This window comes from Mustela nigripes, chromosome 2, assembly GCF_022355385.1.
Source record: "Mustela nigripes isolate SB6536 chromosome 2, MUSNIG.SB6536, whole genome shotgun sequence".
Classification (NCBI taxonomy): Eukaryota; Metazoa; Chordata; class Mammalia; order Carnivora; family Mustelidae; genus Mustela; species Mustela nigripes.
In genome coordinates this window covers 117486026-117505277 of record NC_081558.1, presented here as the reverse complement: position 1 = coordinate 117505277, position 19252 = coordinate 117486026, and the positions used below count along the sequence as shown (strand labels likewise).

Genomic DNA, 19252 nt, shown 5'->3' with positions numbered 1-19252 from the left:
CCTTGGCCCTCTTCTTCATCGACATTATTTTCCCCTGTCTCATAGCTTTAAAATATAATCTTGACAAGTTAGTAGCTCCCAAATTATCTGTCTTCACCTCTGTTATGGACTGAATGACTATGTCCCACCAAAATTTATATGTGGACATCTAACCCCAATGTGATGTATGTGGAGGTGGGGCCTTTGGGAGGTGATTAGGTCATGAGGGTAATCAGTGCCCTTGTAAAAAGAAGGCAAAAGCTCCCTCTCTCTCATTCTGCCATGCGAGGATCCAAGGAGAAGTTGGCCGTCTACAGTGTGGAAGAGGACCTCACTGGAACCCAACCATGCTATTGCTCTGATCTCAGACTTTAGGCCTCCAGAATTATGAGAAATAAAACTTATTCTAGCTCCAGGTCCTTTGTACTTGCTGTCCCTTTTGCCTAGAAGGTTCTTCTTGCAGATCTCTGCTTGGCTGGCTCCTTTTTTCCTTTCAGATCTTAACTCAAATGGCATTTCTCTGAATCTGAAGTGTCCCACCATCTTCCCACCCTCTGCACAACGTGCTCTCCATCACACAGGTTTATCCTACTGCGACTTAGAACAATCTAAAATGATACTGTCTGTTTACTTGTTTGTTTCTCTTCTGTACTCTCTGGAATATAGACTGCTAAAAATAAGGACCTGTCTTGTTTACTCTTCTACTCTTGATGTCTAGAACAGTTTCTAGCATACAGTAAGATTTGTTGAATAAATGAATCAAGTATTATAAAAGAGATAATGAATAAACTGCCAGGAGAATAGAAAGAAGAAATGTCTTACTTCTGCCTAAATGTGTCGGAGAAGGATTCACTGAAAAGGAGAAAATCAAGTCATCTTTTAAAATGAGCAAAAGTTTACCAGGCAGGTAAGGAGTAAGGGGAAAGAAAACTGAACAGAAAAAATACTATGATCAAAAGCCCAGCATGTAATGTTAAGAAGCCACAAGGAGAGATGATCTTCTGGATCCTTTGGAGAAGAGTAGGAGTTGAGATACTTAGGGAACTTAATGGTGAAACAGATCTTGGACTTTCGGCAGACAGGAGCCTCTGAAGGACTTTAAGCAAAGTAGTTATATGATTGGATTGCATTTGATAAAAATCAACCTGGGATTAGCATGGGGGATAAATCAGAGTAAATCAAAGCTGGAGCTGGGTAGAAAGAAGACAACTAAGGACAAAGCCTTAGGATAATATAATATAAAGAATGAAGATCCAGAAAACGAGACTGACTGAGAATGTTTGGCCTATCGAAGTGAGACCAGATACATGGGAGTATTATGGAAGCCTAGAACAAGGTGTTTCAAAAGAACAATCTAGGGGTGCCTGGGTGGGCCTTCGGCTCGGGTCATGGTCTCAGGGTCCTGGGATTGAGTCCCGAGTCTACAGTGTGGAAGAGGAGCAGAGAGCCTGCTTCCTCCTCTTTCTCTGTCTGCCTGCCTCTCTGCCTACTTGTGATCTCTCTGTGTTAAATAAATAAATAAAATATTTTTTAAAAAAGAAGAAGAATCTAGTTAGATATATTATGACCTAGAAACTATACTTTTAGGTGTTACCAAACAGAAACTCACATACAAGGAGATATCTGTAAGAATGTTCGTAGGAGGACTATTAGTTAGTTACAATGAAAAGGAAAAATAATTGAAGTGTCAGGGCATCTCAGTCAGTTAGGAGTCCAATTCATTTTTTTTTAAACTTACTGGTTATTTATTTTATATAATGTTATAATAAACACTGGCAAAATGACCTGGAAGTATTTAGAAATTTTTTTTAAAGATTTTATTTATTTAAGAGAGAATGAATGAGAGAGAGCATGAGAGAGGAGAAGGTCAGAGGGAGGAAGCAGACTGCCCAAGGAGCTGGGAGCCCGGTGCGGGACTCGATCCTGGAAGTCCAGGATCATGACCTGAGCCAAAGGCAATCGCTCAACCAACTGAGCCCCCAGGCACTCTGGAAGTATTTAATATATACACGTCATTGGTAAAACTATAAGAAAAAGCAGGAACATTATAAGGCAAAGAAATTTCCACAGTAGGTGAGCTATTTTTTGTTTTGGGGGGGAATTGTTTTAGGATCTGATGAGACTTTATTTCAGCAATTGACAAGAGAATTTGGTTATTTCCTTGAGAGAAATTTTCAAATGATGATTGATACCATGATACCAGGGCACATCAGGTTTAGGAATTTCATACAAATATACTCTAAAGAAAATTTAGTATCACTTCTTATTTTACAATGCTTCCCATGAAATTTAACATATACGAAAAGTCACACAGTGGTAAAACACTTGGCTCTTTTAATAGCAAAGACTCAGTTCCTTAAGTAATCAAAGATCTGATAAAAACACAGAATCTTTGTTTCATAGGCAGCTTACATTAAAGATAAAGGAAAGCCTTTGTTTACACTTTCTTTTTTTATTTTTTTTCAGTGTTCCAAGATTCATTGTTTATGCACCACACTCAGTGCTCCATGCAATATGTGTCCTCCTTAGTACCCACCACCAGACTCACCCATCCCCCGGCCCCCATCGTCTCCAAAATCCTGTTTGTTTCCCATAGTCCACAGTATCTCATGCTTCGTCTCCCGTTCTGGTTTACCCCAATTCACTTTTCCTTTCCTTCTCCTAATGTCCTCCACATTATTCCTTATGCTCCACAAGCAAGTGAAACCATATGATAACTGACTTTCTCTGCTTGACTTATTTCACTCAGCATACTCTCCAGCCCCATCCATGTTGATATAAAAGTTGGGTGTTCATCCTTTCTGATGGCTGCATAATATTCATTGTATACATAGGAGTCCAACTCTTGATTTCAGCTCAGATCATGATCTCAGGGTCATGGGATCAAGCCCTGCTCTGTAGGGAGTATGCTTCCCTCTCTCTCTAAATATATTTAAAATATATTTTAATAAATATATTAAATAAATAAATAATATATTATTTATATATAAATAATAATTTATATATAAATAAATAAAATATATTTTCTCCCTCTCCCTCTGGCTCTCCCCCTGTTCAAACACTGTCTCTAAAAATAAACAAATAAGTGTTATAAAAAAAAAACAACTGAAGTTGTTTTTATCTATAGGATAACGCATAAATTATAGTCTATTCATATAAGGGAACACTATACAGTAGTGAAAATAAACATTCCAGGGCCATGCATAGCAACATGAATGACTCTCCTAACAAAATGCTGAATGAAAAGACCAAGTTGAAAAAGAAGATATGTGAGAATAATTTTTTTAATATGGGAGTTAAAAACATGAAAACCACTACATAGTACATAAGAAAACACATATGTAGCAAAAGTACAAAAGAAGTAATGGAACAATAAATATCAATTCAGTATAGTAGCTACATCTGGGAGTACTGGAGAGGACACAATTGGGAAGAGACGCTTGGAGGCTTCAGCTAAATGGATAGTTTTCACTCTTTCAGCTAGATGGCAATATACATGTTCATTATATTATTTCATACTTTTTTATGTCTGAAGTATTTTATAATAATTTAAAACTAACCAAAAAAAACGGAGTTGTTCACCAGGTCAAATGCTACTGAGGGGTTAGTAACATCAGGACAGAGAAGTAATGCTGGGATTTAAAAATGAGAGGTCAAGAGTAACTTTGTTAGAACCATTTCAGTAGATTAAAATGTCACTCAGAGTGGCTTGGGGAGACAATGGGAGATGTGAAAAAGTAGAAAGAACCAGTATAGGCAACTATTCAGAAGAGTTCTATGACAGGCAGCAGAGAGATAGGGTTGAGAGAAGGGGGAAATAATCAATGGAAGATTGGTCGTAAAGATGGGTTTTACTTGGGCTCAACTGCATGACCAAAGAACAGATGGTGCAGACACTAAAGCATGTCCCTGAAAAAGCAGAAGGTCAGGTACACATTACTGCAGGAAGAGTCAACTTTAGAGAGTATCAAGTATTTTATTTCCAAGGCAGTATTCATAGTTTTCAAGCCAATATTACATCTATAAGATACAATAATAATGGCAACTAACAATTTTTGAGCACTTATATGACAGGCAGTGTTCTAAATAAATATTCATGATATCTCTTTTATGTAGGTGTTATTATCCCCAATTTACATATGAGGAAACTAAACTCGGATAGTTAAAAACTTACCCAAGAGTTTTCAGCTAGCTCAGCAACAGGTGCCTGGATTAGTGTGTCCCCATCTGCCCTCATTAAACAATACAGAATAGTAAGAAAAACAAATAAAATACAGAGAAGCCATGCCCTCCACAGAACCAGAAGCCACAGAAGGCCCACTTCAAAATAACCATAAGTAAAAAAGGGAAAAACATCAAATCCCAGTGCATAATCACTCATTCTCACAAAAATAAAACAATATGAAGGAAAATTTTAAAGGGTCAGAGAGGAAGCAATGGAAATGGGAAACAGATAAAGAAGAAATACTTTATGTCAAACCACAGTCCCTAAAGACAAAAACAAAACAAGAAAACAGAACTAATATTTGAAACTGTAATCCAAGAAAACTGTCCAAAGGTAAGAAAGACCTGAATCCACATACTGAAAAGGCACACCAAGTATCTGGGGAAATTAATCTAAAACAATCAGATCTAAAGTATATCTTTTAAAAGGTATGACATTTCAAGCTCTCCAGGCAAAAGATCAAATAACTTACAAATGTGTAAGAATTAGAATGTCATCCGTAATATGTAAAACAAGGCAGTAGTTGAGAAGTATTTTTTCTTAAACTTAACAAAAGTGTGAACTAAGGCTTAATGTACAGGCAACTATCCCTGTATCAAGAATCAAGACTATAGAAAAGCATTTTAAAAATAGATAGCCCTAGGAATTCAATACTCCTAAGTCCTGCTTGAGGAATCTTTTGGAGCTTTGTTCAACCAAGAAATGACTGGGAAAACTTCAGCGAAAAGGCTGATGGTGAGTATTTTCATGGATATAACTGTAGATCAAAGACTGAATTAAAGGTGGAGATGAGGGTGAAAGATTAATGTTCAAATATTACACGTTATGACACAATGGAAATACTGCAACAAAAAAGAGACAGAAAAAGGGGTGCCTGGGTGGCTCAGTGGGTTAAGCCTCTTGCCTTCGGCTCAGGTCATGATCTCAGGGTCCTGGGATCAGGCCCCCCATCAGGCTCTCTGCTTAGTAGTTGGCCTTCCTCCCCCTCCCCCTCTGCCTGCTTCTCTGACTCTTGTGATCTCTCTCTGTCAAATAAATAAAAGAGAGAGAGAGAGAGAGAGAGAGAAAGGAAGAAGAAGGTAGAATAAGTTCATTGATTCTGCAATACACAATTTAGCTGGGATATTATTAAAAACTAACAAACCCAGATAATAACACATTAAATAACTGAACAGGGTAGTAAAATCATTTAAAAATGTGTAAAGGGATCCCCGGGTGGCTCCGTCATTAACTATCTGACACTGAGATCACGACATGAGATTGAACCCCTCATCAGACTCTGCACTGAACATAGAGCCTGCTTAAGATGCTCTCTCCCTCTACTCCTCCCACTCCCACTCACTCACTCTCTCTTTCAAAAAATAAAAGTAGGGGGGACGCCTGGGTGGCTCAGTTGGTTAAGCAGCTGCCTTCGGCTCAGGTCATGATCCCAGCGTCCTGGGATCGAGTCCCACATCGGGCTCCTTGCTCCGCAGGGAGCCTGCTTCTCCCTCTGACTCTGCCTTCCACTCTGTCTGCCTGTGCTCGCTCTCACTCTCTCTCTCTTACAAATAAATAAATAAAATCTTTAAAAAAAAATAAATAAATAAAAAAAATAAAAAAAATAAAAGTAGGGGAGCCTGGGTGGCTCAGCGGGTTAAAGCCTCTGCCTTCGGCTTGGGTCATGATCCCAGGGTCATGGGATCAAGCCCCACGTAGGGCTCTCTGCTCCACGGGGAGTCTGCTTCCTTCTCTCTGCCTGCCTTTCTGCCTACTTGTGATTTCTGTCAAATAAATAAATAAAATCTTTTAAAAAATAAAAATAAAAGTAAAAAATGAAAACATATGAGGACTACAAGCAATGGTAGAGTGTGACACTTTTCTACATGTACATTTTTGTACTGTTCTGACTTTTATAATTATGTTAACATTTCATAAACTTAGAATAAGAATCAAAGTCAACAAGGATAGGGAAGGATCAAAAACGAAATATAAACAGAAGCAAACAAATCTAACTATATAGAAAAATGAATAACATAACCATACTGAATGGGGAGGGGAGGGAAAAAAACTATTCACATGGTGTTTAAGTAACTTCTCCATGATACTTATTAAACACAAGAAGACAAATAGTAAAGAAAAACTCTACAATAAACAAGAACCTTAGCAGGCAACAACTCTGTAACCTAAGTAACTTTGTAAAACAGTATTTTGACAATGTATCATCCTAAACACAAAAGTAACAATTCACAAATGTTATCCCCTGGTTAGCAGGTTTGTTTTTCATGGGCATATAGCTTATCAAACTCCAAACTATATATACTGAGAGAGAAAGAAAGTGTGTGTGTGTGTGTGTGTGTGTGTGTGTGTGTTTTGTGGTTAATGAAAGCCTAGGCTTTTCCCCATTGAAGAAAGGAGTGAAAAATTAAGAAAAGATGGAAGGTTAGAATGTACACTGTTGTGTTGTATTGAAATTGGAAGTATCAGCCTGAACTCAGTTTTCAACTTTACGTGCATATAGATAAATATAAATGTATATACATAGGTAAATATTACTAGCTCTGTCACTGAGAAGATGTAGAAACAATATATCCCAGTAGTGAAAAGCACACCCTGCACTCAGATTTTGGTTTCTAAATACCATTTTCCAATAAAAGAAACCTGGCTCCTTGAAGAAATGGCTGGCTTGGGGAAAATACAAGAAAATCCTGGAATCTTTTGTATTCAGGAATTAAGGAAGTACGACAAATATTACAGGGTCATGTCAAAAGGACACAACCACAACCTGAAGGGGCACACACTGGTCAAATCTGGAAAAAATAAAAAGCAGGATACATAATGATAGTAAGAGATTACATCCCAGAATAAATAAGAATACATAATCCATGGTGATTGAATGAATGAATGAATTAAGAAAGCAAGAATTTCTTCTTTAAAATAAAATTCCAACCAATACATGTAAAAAAAAAAAAAATAGTTAAAACAGAAAACCACCATTTGGCAAACACCATAGTAATAATTGCTATAGGAAAGTATCATCAATGAATGCTAAAATTAATGAATGAAAACACTGTAAGAAATAAAATATTCAGAGTCTCAAAGTATCTCCCCACATGATACTTATTAAACACAAGAAGAAAAACAGTAACTTTACAAAGAAGAAGCCTGGCAGAATACCATCTTAAACAGTGACCAAAGTAATAGTACCAGTGATACAAAATATTCACATCTTTCCTAATATGATGCACTGGGAAAGACACAACCTCACTTTTGTGATATTCTTGCCCCCAAAGCCACATAACCTGAATGCAATCATGAGAAAACATCAATCAAACTCAACTGGGATATTCTACAAAACAACTCTTCAAAAACTGCAAGACTGTAAAAAGCAAAGAAAAACTAAACCTGTCTAAATTAAAGGAGATAAAACAACCACATGCAAAATTTCATCCTGGATAAGACCCTGAAACCAGAAAAAAAGGACACCATTAGATAATTGGTGAAATGTAGTCTGTAGATTAGATATTATTGTTATCAGAGTTAATTTTCTGATTTGTATATTGTAGGACAGTTATGTAAATATTAACATTTGGGGAATCTGGATGAAGTACATGCAGGAATTTTTTGGACTGCTTTTGGAACTGGTTTGTAAGTTAAGTGTTATTCAAACAGAAAAGTTAATAAAATAAAATAAAACTTGCCCAAAGCCATGAGTAAATGGCAGAGCTGGGGCCAATCTCATTCCAGAGCCCATACTACCATGCTCCACTGCACCCTCAGAAAATTCAACAGTATTAAACACCATCTCAGATACCAGGAACTGTTCTAAATATCTTATACACACTAAGGTGCAGTATCATTAGTATCATCAACAAATTCCTCTTCATGAGACACAGAGAAGTTAGGAAATATTTCTTCCAGTGATACACATCTAGTAAGTTACAAGACTACAATTTAAAGACTAGTCTGACCCCAAAGTCCATGATTTCATGTTCTTAACTAATAGCCTATAAAAACAGAAGCTAGTAAAGGGACAATAAGAAATCAAAAGGCCCTTGGGTGCCTGGATGGCTCGGTTGGTTAAGCAACTGCCTTCAGCTCAGGTCATGACCCCGGAGTCCTGAAATTGAGTCCCGTATCAGGCTCCCAGCTCCACAGGGAGTCTGCTTTTCCCTCTGCCCTTCTCCCCTTTCATGCTCTCTCTCAAATAAATAAATAGAATCTTTAAAAAAAAAAAAAAAGAAAGAAATCAAAAGGCCCTTAAAAATTAAGGACATAAATGTCAAAATTATTAAAATTCAATATAGGTTTAGAATTCAAGAATACCTCTTATGGTATAAAAGAAGGAATAAAGTAAAGATAAAAGAAAGGAGAGATAAGCAATATAAAGAATCAATCCAGCTACTCCAGGCTAGTGCTAATAGAATGACCAGGAAAAGAGATAGAGAAGAATATTATCAAGGAAACAATATCAAAGAAAATTCCCCAGAGCTCAAGAGAAACAGGAATATGTAAACGGAAAAGAACTTCTAGTGCTGACCAAGACAAATGAAGAAAAGATGCACAACTAAACACATCCATCATTGTAAAATTTCAGATACGAAGGATCAAAAGGAGAGCCTAAGAGCTTCCAGGAGGAAAAAAGCCCAAAATTAAAGTAGGTCACCCACAAAAGAATAACAACCAGAGTAAGATTTCTCCTCAGAAATACTAGATTAAGGGCACCTGGGTGGCTCAGTGGTTTAAGCCTCTACCTTCGGCTCAGGTCATGATCTCAGGGTCCTGGGATCAAGCCCCATATCGGGCTCTCTGCTCAGCAGGGAGCTTTCTTCCCCCACCTCCTCTGTCTGCCTCTCTGCCTGCTTGTGATCTCTATCAAATAAATAATTAAATAAAATCTTTAAAAAAAAAAAAAAAAGAAATACTAGATTAAAAATAAATAAATAAATAAAAACAAAAAACCAAACACACCCGTGTACACCCAATTAAGTACAGCCTTTAACATTCTTAGGAAAAGTAACTTTCAACCAGAAAATGAATGGTTACCTATGAAGCCATAATACACACATTTTTAGACACACAAGAGCTCAGGAAAAAATTTATGTCTTATTACTCTCTCACTTTATTTTAAAGACAGAGACCTATTATAATATATATTTATATTTATTCTTTCTTCCTTCAAATAATGTGAAGATGTACTCCAACAAAACAAGATTGAAAAATAGAAAGCATGCATATTTAGAAAATTGTAGCCCAAGCCAGAGGGCAATGAAGAAAAATCCAAATATGACAGCTGTGTAGCAAGCCCAGGGAGCAATCAGTTGCATATGGAACAGGAAGATGGGGGGCGGATCTAGGATAAAGCAGGAATTCCACAATGGAAAGTATGAGAGTTTGGAGAGGGAAATGGGGTTATGATAAAGATACATTATAGGAGAGAAAGAAGGAAAAAGAAAAGCAAATGAAAACTCTAGGATATACAATAAACTACACAATGAAGTCAAGATCCAGTTATAAAACAACTAGTCCAAATTAGAACAGGAAATCAGTGGGTTTAATGAAGATTAATGAAAAGGACTGTAAGCAATTAAAAGAATGATTCAGAAGTTAGTAGTTGTTTTTTACAAATGCATAAGGTTCTTCTCCCTGTTTTTAAAGTTTCAGTAACTCAAGAAAAACAAAAGGTTATTTCTAAGTTACAACCCACATATGTCACAAACTAAAAAGGACGTGATTTTGAGTAACTGGTGGCATTCAAGAAAGGGTCATCCATTTGAACATTCCTCTTGAGTAGCATGGGATCGTGACTTTGGAAACACAGAGAAGAAAACAGCTCTTCAAAGAATAATATTTCCCTAGTTATAGCAATGTAAATGCTGAATGTTAATTTCCAACAATTAGAATCATCCTACAAATAGAGCATTGTAAACCTAATTTATTATTGAATAAACAAAAACTCGATCAACCTTAACAGTGCCAAAGTAAAACTATAGCCAAGGCAAGATGAGAAGTGGAAGAGAGAATGGAGAAGAAAAGGTGGGGATGGAGGCGGAAGGGAGCACAGGTGGTTACTGCTTTTCATTATATGCCCTTTGTTCCCCAGGCGTTGTTTTGAGTTAAAATTTTGTTCAATATTTTGAGGAACTGCTACCAGTGGCAAATGTTACAAAAGGTCAAGTGAGAAAAAGCTAGATTTGCCTGGTAAGGTCATAAGTGACCATGGAGAGGACCCTTTCAGTAGAATATCGTAATGAAACCAGAATGCAGGGGTGGGCTGGGGAACAGATGGGACATGAAGACCAGGAGAGGACAATTATATCTGTCAGAACTCTAAGGAGAGGAGAAAAGTTGCCAAGCAGAGGGATTAAAAGCAAAGAAAAAGCTGTTGTTGCTATTTTTATTTACAAAGAAAAACTTGAGTAGGTTTTTAATTTGATCGAGGTAAAGAAGTGATGACAGGTGATGAAAACCAGGGCTAGGGTGAGGAATCAGCCTGTCAGAAGAAGAGATATGTACTCTTTGGAAGAAGAAATGAGGTAACGGTACTGGGATGGGAAGGCAGAGAGCTGGTGAGACACAACTTTCAGCAGTTATCAAGGAAAACATCTGTCCCCTAATGAAGTGCCATTTGACTATTCTCAGTCCATTGCAAGTTCATTTGGAAAACAACCAGGTGGGAGAATTTTGAAAACATAAAATTAGCTGAGATTAGAGTTGCTAATCATGCCATCCAAACCTGAGTGACCAATGTTAAAATATAAGTGCTAAAATCAGTATTCTAAATTTTGGGATAACATCAACTGCATTCTCATAACTCTAGAACTACTTTTTTTTAACCTGCATTCTGTCTCACTTTCAAATTAATCTAATTAATATGTCACATTACTATTCAGCTGCTAAATATTAAAAACAGAAACCTATATTTATGACAAACTCTAGAAATGTACTTTGAGTATCTGAGTAGTTATTTTTCAAATGGACATGCAAATTAGCAGATACATGGGTTGACATTATTTTACACTATGGATGCCCTAGCAAAATTTATCCATTTTTCTGTTTGTTTTATTTCTGTTAAACCTTCCACCCAAAGTAGTTCTTCCTCTGGGCATGTATGGTGCTAACACAGTGTTGTGTTACTCCATGCCAGGCTTGCCCTAAGTAACTGGAAGCCTGCAAACAGATTTTAATAAAATGAAGGCGTGTTTTTTTTCTTTCAAAGCTTTTATTTTAAGATAAAACTAAATCCATAAGTTTGAGACTGTAAAAATATGCAATATCATTAAAAATAAAACAACAATGCAGGGTATTCTGAAGCAGACTGACTGGGTGACAAGTCCTGGGAATAAAACTAAATCTGTGGTGATCACAGATACACATGCTTCATTGCTAAGGCAGCCCCAACTCAGGAACAGTGGAATGTCAGAGTGAGCTTAAAGGAAGTGTTTATCAAGCAGCTTCCATTGTATGTCCTGGATTTCTGGAATATGATACAGTTACACTCTAGTGTAACACCACTCACACTAGAGTGAAGGTTGGTTACAACACATGGTTAATTTGAAACTTTGCGATTTCAACAATGGCACCAACTGACTCAACTGTTTGGAGAAATGTAATCACAGTGATTTATTACTTTACACAAATGTGTATCCAGCTTATAAACAGTCTACCACCCACCCCTTTTATCTCACACATAACTGAAATAGTGAATTTGCAGTCTTGGTATCACTCTATATTTAAAATGATAAAGCAGGTTTTCAGAAATAAAACTTTCCATATCTCATCTACCACTCTGTTGTATTAGTCTACTTAGAATCATTGCCAATCTACCTAATCCTGGTTCTTGGTAAGCCTTACTCGCTGGTCCTACCCTTCTCTTCAGTAGACTTTTTAAATCACTGCCTATTTCTGTACCATGTACGGAGACTCTGATGCATCTTTCAGGTAGATATTTCTGTTTCCCCTCTATAGTGTTTTTCCCCACCTCTAAGCAATATTCATGCTCTAATTATTTATTATTCTGATCTACTCTTTGATCCACACAGTGTCATCTTGACCACATCTTTCTTGCTGAAATCTAGATTTTACTTCTAAAGTTAACTTTTTTTTATACTATCCTAATGAAATTACTCCATATTTTCATATTCTAACTCCTTTGGCCTGTTTCTCTGTAAAGAAAAAAACAAGAACAGGGATGCCTGGGTGGTTCAATGGTTTAAGCCTCTGTCTTTGACTCAGGTGATGACCTCAGGGTCCTGGGATCGAGCCCCACATCGGGCTCTCCACTCAGTGGAAGCCTGCTTCCCCCTCTCTCTCTGCCTGCCTCTCTGCCTTCTTCTGATTTCTCTCTGTCAAATAAATTAGTAAAATCTTAAAACAAAAACAAAAACAAAAACCCTCCCTCTTTAAGAATAACACTGACTTCATTCAAATCTTTGCTTCTAAGCTCTTAGAAACAAAATATTGGGAAAAAAAACTGAAACTTTTAATTTTCCATCAGGTTCTACTTTCTTAATACCAACTATCTTCTTCTTTATCTTCACCCTAGCTTTTGACTGCTTACATTATCCACTATGACAGGCTGCCCTTCTCCTCCAACTTTTCCACTTAAAAATCTGATTACTGAGACACACACACACACACACACACACACGAAAACACAGAATCAAAGGGAAAAAAAAAAACACAAATGCAGATCCTGTTTCTTATCTAGTTTAAGCTTTATAATCCAATGACCCTGCTCAAACTGAATCCTCTCTGTGCATAACCAGAAGCATCCATCACTGTCTATGGAGACACAAAGTGATATTAGGAGGAAAAAAGGCAGGAGATACAGATATAACCCATACACATACATTAAAATTACATACTGCCCAAGAGTTTTACCTCATACAAATAAACAACTCTTCTTTAAAGGGCACAAAGGTGAGTTTTCTCTCAAGTTAATGACTTACAAGGTGCTTTATACAGCTAAAAACCAAAACTTCAGATCTCAAGCTTGATTTTTTCAAAGTGAGTCTTGGGCTATAACACTGAATATGTCACAGGAACAAATGAAGAGGAAAGCTAGCACTGTGTCTTGGGTTTGAGAAGCAGCATCCTAATAGAACTCCCCTCAAATGGCAAAATAGGCAAAGGAAGACCCATATCAAACCACTATGGTTTGGAGAGTGATACACAGAGGGAATGAGAGTGAGGTTGAAGGAGGGGAGAAATGTAAAAATAAAACCAGAAGATGCCTTTATGCACCACTGACGACAAATGCCAGGATCTGAGATATAATTAACTCAATGCGCTACACCTGAGGGCAAAACAAACCCAAACAAAGGCCACTCCAGGGAAGCGACACATTATGTCTTCCCCCTCAATCCTAGAGAAAACAATACACCCTCAAAATATTTCTGAGGTATAATCACAAAGTGACATAATCATCAGTCTTTAGCATCCAAACAAAACAGAAAAAGATTTTCACCTAGAGTAAATAACAACTTTACGTTACAGACAGAGCCTGGCGATAGAAGAAATACCTGTCTAAGTCATCTCTCTACCATATGTCTTCTGATTGCGGCTATTCATGCAGAGAATAAAAAGTCAAATCAGTGTTGACCCAGAAGACATCCTTTCATTCAGTGGCATGTGGCCTCAATTGCTTCTCGGGTCTCCTTTTTCCAAAAAAAGGAAATTATATAATTGTATACGGATAGCAATCTAGAATAAAAAGAAATACGGCACTCTCTCTTTCTAGACAAAGGTTAGCTTTCTCTTTGTTCTTAGGTAATAACCTCTTTAAAATTGTCCTTTCCACTAGATACCCTACATGGAGGTGAGAGCTTTAAATCTCAGAAATGATCATCAGTTCAGAGTATGTGTCCTATGAAGGGTAAGGTTCAATATTCCAATATCATTTTATTCCAGCCACAGAAAAATACCTGTGTTTTCTTTAGCAGTGACAGGTCATGTAAGAAGAGTCAGAGGTCAAAGAGAAAAAGCATAACATTCATAGATTACCTTGAACCGATGTAAACTAAATTAGCTGGAAGATAATATTCATTAGGCTAATTCTCCTAAACAGTCTGAATTGAGTTTGGTACATCATGTCTCAAAAACTATTCACCTTGGGATCACAGGTTTGTACCTGTACAAGCATAGATGATATACATTTGCATGCAATGACCAGCAAGATATCAAAAGCCACACAGTTAGGTTGACGTCTCATTCTGTGAAAAGTGATGTGTTCTTTTAATGTAGGGAACATTATGCTTGTAATCAAACAAACTAATGTCTAGTCGTTCACTAAGCCATCATGATTATTCCAGGCACAACTGGTCATATCTGGAGAAAAGACTGAAATGGGCAAAGCCCATCTCACCAAATGCCTGGCCTTCTATTCCCCTCTTACCTGATAATGAGCCTGGGCTTGCTGCGCAGAGTTCAAGGTGACATTGCAGAGTTTGCAGTACAGGGGCTTACATAGCTCCTCCAGGGCAGAGTCTTGTTCCCCTCCCTTTGGTAACTCTACTTCCCCGGCCAGAGGCAAGGAAGCCTCCTGCCCAAAAGGCTTCTGTGGCGGAAGCTGCAAAGTTCCTGCAGACTGGGCTGCCACTGACATAGGAGGAGAGGATGAGGGCCGCTTAGGCAGAGGAAGGCCGGCGTGTTGCAAGAGGATCATTGGGTAGGAAAGTCTTGGGCATAATCCGATGTGCGATGAGAACTCAAATCTTCAAATCTTTATCAACAGCAAAAAAAAAAAAAAAAACAAAAAAAAACCCACTTAACAATGTGACCTCAGCAATACAACATGTAAATGACCACACCATCTGACCCCTTCCTCCACTTCTCCAAACCACCTTTGGGATTTCTTTTTGCTTCATCTAGCAGACTTCCCCTATCTGTTAATCCACACTGACACTATGCTCTTCCACGGAGAACAGCCTTATAGATTTCGCTTTATTTTGCTTGGCCCAGCTCCAACTGCGGTCCCTCTGGCCCACGGACATTAATAGCATTGCATCCATGGCTAATTAAATCTAAAAGTCACACAGCTGAAATGGACATCAAAGGTCACCTAGTCCAGACCCCTTCCCTCAGGCACACTGACACTTAACTACTCTCGATGATTACTATGCACAGACAAAAACACCAGTGGCAAAGAACCTCAGCAAATGTCTCCTTTTCATCCAAACTGGTCTTTCCATCTAGAGGAATCAAAAACAGCAAAATAAAGACTTCCGAGTCTCAGAACCCTTAAAACACTTCTAGAGCTAGCTAAAATATCAAGGAACTCAGTTACTGTGTAAAAAAATAAATAAATAAAAGAGTTCCTTCCCATCAACCAGTAATATTTAAAGAGGTAAGCCAATGAATGATTCTTCATAGCAGAGGGCGCAGGCAGCCTCAGATGTGCTCTGTTTGGAACATATAATGTTGTGTTTTGCTTTCACTTTTTAAATTGAATTAGTCATCAACATTTTAAAATCAAGAGATTCATGGCTTCTCCTGATAAAAGGATGATCTGGCAACATCTGACACATGGTCCTACATGGACAATTAGTTAGGATGGAGAGGCACTATCCCCAGTAGCCAGGTCTGTCTTCTCCAGGCCATCTTCTTCCCGCTGAGTGTACTATATTTGTGTTACTTAACTGCTCCCTGTAGGCGGTTGAGCTTAGGACCCCACCTCAGATGGTCTTAAACTATATTCATGAATCCCCTATAAAATCAGAATATCTTCTCTCCGTCTAGCCATAAATTACCGGCATAAAACAATGTATCAAGTAAATGTCCTCTGAGGTAATGGTTCACACTGTCAGAAGCCCCCATTTAATTCTAGTTCCTCAGTCTTTCAGCAATTTCCTTTTCCCTTTTTATTAAGTAACTGATTATTCTGTTTTGCTCAGAAAAGATCCAATATGTTCCAATACCTCTTTGATTTTATACATGATTTCTCCTGCCTCCCACCCAGATGGTGCTTTCTAGCCCTGAGTATCTCAAAATGAACCACAGTACATGTTCTGAGTTTCCATGATTCTAATTAATTCAAATTAAAATCCGAATTCCAAAATACACAATTCCTTCCACTCTCTCAGTACTATTAAAACCTCTTTCCTTGGTGAATAAAATATGGCTATTTTAAATGGCTGAAATTTTCCATCTGCAAGAGAAATGTGCATATTTTCTGACAATAATACATTTACTAAAATTAACCAAAATTTTAAAAAGTTAAAAGTCTCTTTTACCACATTTAATAAGTATACACATGGAAATTGCAATCAAGTAACAACTTTTATACTAAATTCAGGCTCTGGGAGCAGCGGAGGTATCAGTGCAATGGGAAAATAATGTAGTTAAAGACAAAGTACAAAAATTTGTCATAATATTCAACAGTACTTCTCATTCATAATACTTAAAACAACAATATTTTTTATTCTTAATCAGAAGTATGCTGTCCATATCTCTGGGAACATAAAGAAAAGCAATACAGATTTAGGACCTTTAAAAAGATTCTCTGTAATCATATTATTCCTCTCAATTAAATCACGCAAAGACAGGCATGGACATTTTAAAAAGGAAAACTAAAGAAACAAAAACCATGGATTCAAAAAGTTAACTACCTAATTATAATAATTCACAATATTAAAAGACTACACAAACCACCTGTACAGAGACATACTGAAATCAAACTGCCACAGACAAGCTGCCAGTTCAGAATGGAAAATGGAGGAGGGTGTTGAAATATCGGGATAAAGGAAATCAACAATATAAACAAAATCAAATACTACCGATTGCCTAGACATGTCTGGACTTGTTTTATGAAAGCTCACTCCCACTTGAGGAAATTCCAACACTCATCTCCCCCAATGTTGCCTACAGGTTTCCATCAAAACAAAGGACAGTCTCAAAGCCCAGAGGTACAAGAGACCCCCTCCAGAAGTGATAAAATCCCCTGCATTCCTAAAAAAAAAAAACAAAAAAAAAACTCTTGCCAAGTACAGACATACCTATTATCACATTTCACCTTTACAATTTTTTAAAAATAGCTAGATATTCCAAAATTATTTCCTGTAATAGTCAACAATCGAAATGATAATAAAACTCCCAAAAAGGCTCTGTGCATGACAATTACATCTGTCCACTATGCTAGCAAACAAAAACTGGCATAAATCTAAAAGAAATAAAACCAAGCCTTTATTGAAAGTATGGATGGTGGAATAGATACTCAAAGCATAGGCGACTCAGATCCGTTCAACCACTGCAGTAGATGGAAAGAAACTAACTCGATGGCTGATGTAAATAAAATATTCCTCAGATCTTAAAAACCATTCAATTTGATGCTTGAAGTGACATAAATGAAAGCTTTATGATGGTTAAGGTCCTGGTCTGTAAGGGGTTTTGAGGATATAATAAAGAAAGTCAAAGCTTCATAGTGTACCCTGTTTAAAGAAAACGGATGGTCATAGCATAGTTTTCACGAATGGACTGGGGCCTACTCTTCACATACTGTATTCAAGACAACCACTTTCTCATTTGGAGAAATCTACAGAGGAAAGACAACAGTGTAAAGGAACAGGTTATGGACACCTCAGCAAACTAGGGAAGTCTGGACAGTAACTGGGAATTCTGGAAACAAGGGAAAACGGTGAGCATTATTCAGAAGTCATCAGAACACATGGGGAAGGAATGAGAGAGAAAAATAAGAAAAATAATCAGCGGAAGCAAGGTATGTCCTGTAAGGAAGACTGAAAAGAACGCAGGGATCTGGGGAAGAAAAGGCCTTGGTGAACTGGCGACTGTTTTCCAGTCTCCGCAACGACGGTTCCTATCCAGGGGAATCGTTTACACACTGGAGTCTAAGCTGCAGACACTTCAGCATCGCCCACATATACCTTACATTCCTAATGTTGCCTGCATCCACACAAGCGCGCGCGCACACACACACAGGCGCACACGCACCTCAATCCCGTAAGGATGCCATCACGGAAGATGGAATCCCCCGTCTCCCACCGGGCGGGGGGGACGCGAGGGCCAAGGCAGCAGCACCGCTAGACGATCCGAATGGTACACGTGAAAAGCTCAAAAGCAAACAGATAAATAAAAGCAGCGCAAGCCTGTCACGTGGAGGGCAGGTGGAAAGCCCGCACCCGACAGGAACCGCTAGACGCCTTCGATCCCGGGCTTGTCCTAAATGCCCCGAGACTCGCGATCGCCCTCCCTTACCGGAACCCTCCGGCCGCGCCAGGAGTCTGGGCGCCGCGTCCACCCCGGGCGCCCGCCGCCGTCTGCCCCGCGCTCTCGGCTCGGCCTGACTCAACTCTGTCTCCCTCCGCGCAACTTTCCCGGCTGGCCCCGGCCAAGCCCCCGCCGCAGCTGAAGGCTGACTGTCAAAAGTCAGTCCAGCCGGACCCACAGGGAAACAGCTGCAGGAAGTGACTGCGGAACCGGGAGGCGGCGAAGGAGGAGACTGAAGGCGCCGGCCCGGCGTCACCACTGCGCATGTGCCAGGCAGGGCCGGCCCGGCGGCGGCGGCGGCGACGGCGGCGGCGACGGCGGCGGAGGCAGCGGCAGCAGCAACAGTGGCGGTGGCGGGACCGCACGGCTGCTCCAGCACCTCTCACAGGCCGAGTTCACAGACCGAGTGCGCGCCGGATAGGTGCGGGCACCGCGAGCACAGGGACGCTGGGGCGGGGATGGGAAAGAAGCACGAGGCAAAGGTGGGTGCACCACCCAGCAAACAGGTCCTAAGAGCTAGCTGTTTATCGCGTACACCCTGGAAAGTTGATCCAGAGTAGACGCTTACACAGAGCTTTTGCAACTTTTCATCTCCTGTCATTGAGATCCAAACCTTTTTCACTCCAGCCGCGCCCTCCGTCCGCTGGTTGCCACCTAAGGTCCTGCCAGATTGTCCAGGATCCTTTAAAAGTGCTGTGACAGAACCTTTAAAGGGCACCTCTCCCCAAGATGAAGAAGAGAGTGACTAGCGGTTAAGTGGTCTCCAATCACACAAGAGTGCGTGTGTGTGCGCGCGCGCGCGTGCACACACACACACACAAACACAAACACACACTCCGGCACTAC

General features: G+C 39.0%; 1 protein-coding gene across 3 annotated transcripts in view; it reads right to left on the bottom strand.

The window, feature by feature from the left end:
* Positions 1–18634, bottom strand: part of ZMAT3 (zinc finger matrin-type 3) — a 33293-nt gene extending 14659 nt beyond the window's left edge. For 2 of the 3 annotated variants that reach the window (XM_059391508.1, XM_059391510.1), the window contains exons 1-2: positions 18395–18634; positions 14580–14906 (exon numbers count right to left, since the gene is read on the bottom strand). In XM_059391508.1, coding sequence (XP_059247491.1) covers positions 14580–14849 — 270 coding nt within the window. In that variant the 5' untranslated portion in view covers positions 14850–14906; positions 18395–18634. The other variant, XM_059391509.1, reaches the window with a different exon arrangement.
* Between the last annotated feature and the right edge of the window lie 618 nt (positions 18635–19252).